The sequence below is a fragment of the Hibiscus syriacus genome, unplaced genomic scaffold (genome assembly GCF_006381635.1).
Source record: "Hibiscus syriacus cultivar Baekdansim isolate YM2019G1 unplaced genomic scaffold, ASM638163v2 tig00110325_pilon, whole genome shotgun sequence".
In the NCBI taxonomy this organism is placed as follows: domain Eukaryota; kingdom Viridiplantae; phylum Streptophyta; class Magnoliopsida; order Malvales; family Malvaceae; genus Hibiscus; species Hibiscus syriacus.
Window position 1 is genome coordinate 859,940 of NW_024062683.1, and position 4,484 is coordinate 864,423.

At 37.1% G+C, this 4,484-nt stretch overlaps 1 protein-coding gene across 1 annotated transcript; it reads right to left on the bottom strand.

Annotated features, from left to right (window-relative positions):
* Nucleotides 1-398: 398 nt before the first annotated feature.
* LOC120118040 (E3 ubiquitin protein ligase RIE1-like) lies at nucleotides 399-3,725 on the bottom strand. The gene is given in 7 exon segments (XM_039138189.1): nucleotides 399-512; nucleotides 641-850; nucleotides 1,040-1,113; nucleotides 1,116-1,197; nucleotides 1,286-1,418; nucleotides 1,805-1,924; nucleotides 2,907-3,725. Coding segments are annotated over 6 exon segments (1,122 nt in total). The 5' UTR covers nucleotides 3,458-3,725; the 3' UTR covers nucleotides 399-512; nucleotides 641-688.
* Nucleotides 3,726-4,484: the final 759 nt, after the last annotated feature.

The window sequence follows — 4,484 nt, forward strand, 5'->3', positions numbered from 1 at the left end:
TAGGGTCTAATTATGAATTGCATCCTTATAGCTTAAGAAATTTGAAATAAAAATAAAAAGTTACATTAAAATAAACCCCTCTATTTCAACCAAAGATCAAATGAACCCCCAACCTAGATCATGGATAAAAAAAGTTGTCATATGAAGAGGACATTATTTTAAAAACCATGAATCTCAATTCGAGTAATCTCTAATGATTTCCAAGTTGACGATATAATGAATAATACGTGATCACATTACCTAATTGAACCAACTTTTCGTTTATCGTAAAGTACAAAGATCAAATATTGATAAATTAGAAACACTAACTTCTCAAATTTTCATAAATATAGGGATGAATTTCACAATTAGACCTGAAATTAATAGCTACCCTAACGCATTGAAAAAGAAGCCCATTAAAATTTTCATTATACCAATAATGAAGCAAAGTACAACGGACAAAATTTGAAGCATGAAAATCAATCCATTCTTTCATGAAGAGAATGATGAACAACTTCGGAGAGGCCAAAGAAAACATCAAAGTCTAACTCCAAAAGGGCAGTTCAAATGAAAAATGAAAAGGCTAAGGGTTTTTAACCAGGGGTGCTGCTCTTCATGATTTGTTTTTTCTACTGTACATATGCAGAAAGTATATAAACAACTGAATCGGGTTCCGACAGACGGGACTCGAGAGTCTCTATTTTCTCTTTCATACTTGTTCGGCTCCCTTCAAAATATTGTACTTGCAAAGAGGGCATGTTGCGTTCATCTTCAGCCATTTCACGATGCACGTTGAATGAAAATGGTGGTTGCATGGGAGAGCATGGAGGTCCACCCCATCTTCATATGAGCTTAGACATATACAACATTCCTACAAAGAAGACAGAAAATGGACGATGATAGTGAAGTAATCAACCGAATGAGTCGGATTGTTTCAATACAGACATTGGCACCAAGGAAATCCGAAACAAAAGCACAAAACTCAAATAGGACAACAATATGTGTGATGGATCAACATTGCAAAAAAATACAGTAACTACATGATAAAGTCATAACTTACTGCATCCTCGGGTAAGAGTATGCACTCGTTTGCCAAATATCCACTGCTTGTTTCTATGGGAATCATTTTTCCTGCCCTACACAAGGCTTCTCACCAACGTTTATAATTTGATATTTATATTTCGGAAGGATACCGAGATCTGCTTCTGATGCACCTTCCTAATCAAATAGCAAAAGAAATGAAGATGCCATCGTGCTATGACCAATTTGTGAGTAGGTATACCTATTAAGTGTTTTTTTTTCATACCTGTCCTGCAACAGCATAAAGAATTGCAATGATGCACGGTAAGCAGCAACACAAAGCAATCCCAATCAAACACGCCAAAACAACACAAAAGATCGCAAAGAACACGTCAAATGCCAGAAAAACCACAGCCAACCTGCAGATATCAGAGATAGAGATCCTGAAGTCGTTCTTGACTACACCATAATACAACACACGTCACAAACAAGAAAAGCCAAAACATAGAAACTATATTTGAAAATCTGAAATGGTTAACTAACGGATAAAGGCTTTCTGCCACTTCTCTTTTGGCTAAACCGAAAACACCAACTTTATTCATGGCACAAGGAAAGATATCGCATATGTGGGAGCTAAAATTGATTCAAGGAGATAATATTGAACATTAGTTATACAAGGCAGAAATCTCGTGCATGAATTTCTGTTCTCCATCAGGTCAAAGTCAAGTATGCTAATAATGTTGCAAATATGTCAAAACCGACAAATAAGTTGCTTGTCAAATAACAAGATTAGTTAAAGGCGTACCAGTATAAACGTGGTGCACTTTGCAGAAGGATGTCACCACCAGAAACCACCCAATAGAAGCCCACTATCCACCAAATAAACAATGCCATGGTATTAACTGATTCACATCGTTTGGTTGCACTGCCATTCACCAAGTCAGAACGAGAATAATAATTCAAATATCATACATCATAGTCTCTAAAACAGGAAGAAAAAAAAAGAAAGCAAAATCAAGATGGAAAATACACTAAATTTTCCCTCAAAGATAGCACCAAATTTGTTCGTACAATCCAGACTTGGCACTCACATCTTGAAAGGGAATTCTACAGTTAGGTCATTGACTTCCATCAATCTATTAACTACTTCAAAAATCATGTTCAACCATTTGATCATTAACCCAAACGAACGTGGCACACCATTTTCTCAATGTTCTGCATCTGTCATAAAAGGGAAAAGGTTCTATACTTCAATACATGTTATTCTACCAATATCTAAAGCTCAATGTTGACTTACTTTTCAGATGCTATGATAACACCAAAAAGAGAACTTCTCAATCCCCCAAGAAAACTATAAAGATCATACTCAAACCCTTGTCTAATTCATCTCAAACTCCAATAAAATCCCCATTGAGCCTGAACCCTCATCCAAAATAGCACTTAAAAAGCACAAGTTTCATGCTCCAATACAAATTTCTTATTAAGAAAAGGCCTCGATTCATATCGAAATTCAACTGAAACAATTATTAACCACTTCAATACAAGTTATTCTACCGTTATCTAAAGCTCAATGGTTAGTCTTTTCAAGTTATTAGCACTTACTTTTCAGATGCTATGACAACACCAAAGAGAAAACTTCTCAATTCCCTTAGAAAACTATAAAGATCATATACTCAAATCCTTATCTAATTCATCTCAAACTCCAACAGAATCCCAATTGAGCTTGACCCTCATCCAAATTAGCACTTAAAGAGCCTCAATTCATATCGAAATTCAACTGAAAAATGATTAACCACTCAAAAAACATCAAATTAAACCAAGGAAACCCAAATTGAATTTAGCTTAAAAGAATAAGACACCCTCATGAATTTTTAAGTCAAACTCAAACCGAAGTAAAAACAACCGACCTTGATTGATTTGAATCAAAAGGGCTCCTTTCAATCCCATCTAATTCATCTTCGCTATCATTAGCATCTCCAGCAGCATCTCCTCTCTCCTCATCCTCGCTATCATTAGCATCTCCAGCAGCATCTCCTCTCTCCTCATCCCTAGCAAATGATGTTCTTCTACTGTTCCTCCTCCTGTACTCCAACCAAACCAAAACAACATGCACCAAGCACTGCAAAGCATACCCGCATATCCACAGTCTAAGAGGAGTATTAGGCCTCTCATCCACCGTGCAGATCAACATCACCACCGACACCACCACAAACGCCGTGTTCCACAACATATCCAAAGCCACAACCGGCTTCGAGTATCCCCAATCCGCCCGCCGCTCCTCCAGCTCACGCGCTGCCGTCTCCCTCACCAGCATGGACGCGCCACGACGTCCCGTGACCCTACCCAACAAAATCGCCAGCGGGTCGGCGCGAGCTGACGAGTCATCAGGCTGCAGGGGACGGAGGAGTGGCGCGTGAGGGTCAGTATCTGGCGTTGTTGGTTCGGATGAAGATGACATGTGGGGAATTCCGGTATGGGGTTTTATTTCCTTCTACTTGTTTGAGAAGCTTTGGGGTTTAGGAAGAGAAATTGAACATAATTGAAGTTATTGTTAGCACAGTCTGTTTAATTGGAATGGAAAGTTGTGGAAAACAATAGAGAGGGATGTTTGGATGAAAGAGCTTCCAGTTTAGTCTTTACACTTTAGAATTTGAAGCTGTTGACTGTTAGATGGTAAAAGGATTTGTCTTCCTTCCTTCCTTCAAACTTGAAACAGCTTCTTCCCATATATCTTTGTATTTCTTTTCCGAATTGTATCGGTTTCTTTTAATTTTAATTTTTAATAAAAAATAACTTCATATAAGAATAAGCATCTAAAAGTTTTTTTTTACTTTAAATATTCTACGTTTTATTTCATTATTATTTTAACGTTCCATTCCATTACTTTGAATATTTTTTATTTAACGTTTCATTCTATAAAAAAAAAAAAACAAACTCAGTGACCAAAAATCTCATATAATATACGATTTTAATCAATTTTTTCCGGATTTGCCAAAATGACCAACAAAATCGCAATGCGATTGCTAATTCGCAACGCGATCTCCATTATCGCAAATTCGCGTTGCATTTTCGCAATACGATAGTTGAAAATCGCGTTGCGATGGTCTACAGTATCGTTGCGATTTTCCCAATTCGCAATGCGAATAAGTAAATCGCAACGCGAATTGAGAAAATCGCAATGCGAATAAGTAAATCGCAACGCGAATTGGGAAAATCGCAATGCGATACTGACTATCGCAATGCGATAATAAAAAATCGCAACGAGATACTTACTTTCGCAACGCGATACTGACTTTCGCAACGCGATAATACATAATCGCAATGCGATTTTCAAATCGCCATTAGTATCCTGGCCAAGTATTTTATTTTTAAATTCTAAACACGAATATTAATATATTGGAACACTGAACTGTCCACAGTATATCCCGTAATCGCAACTCATAACCTAAAACCTAAAATCACAACTCAGTCTCAACTCCATCTCT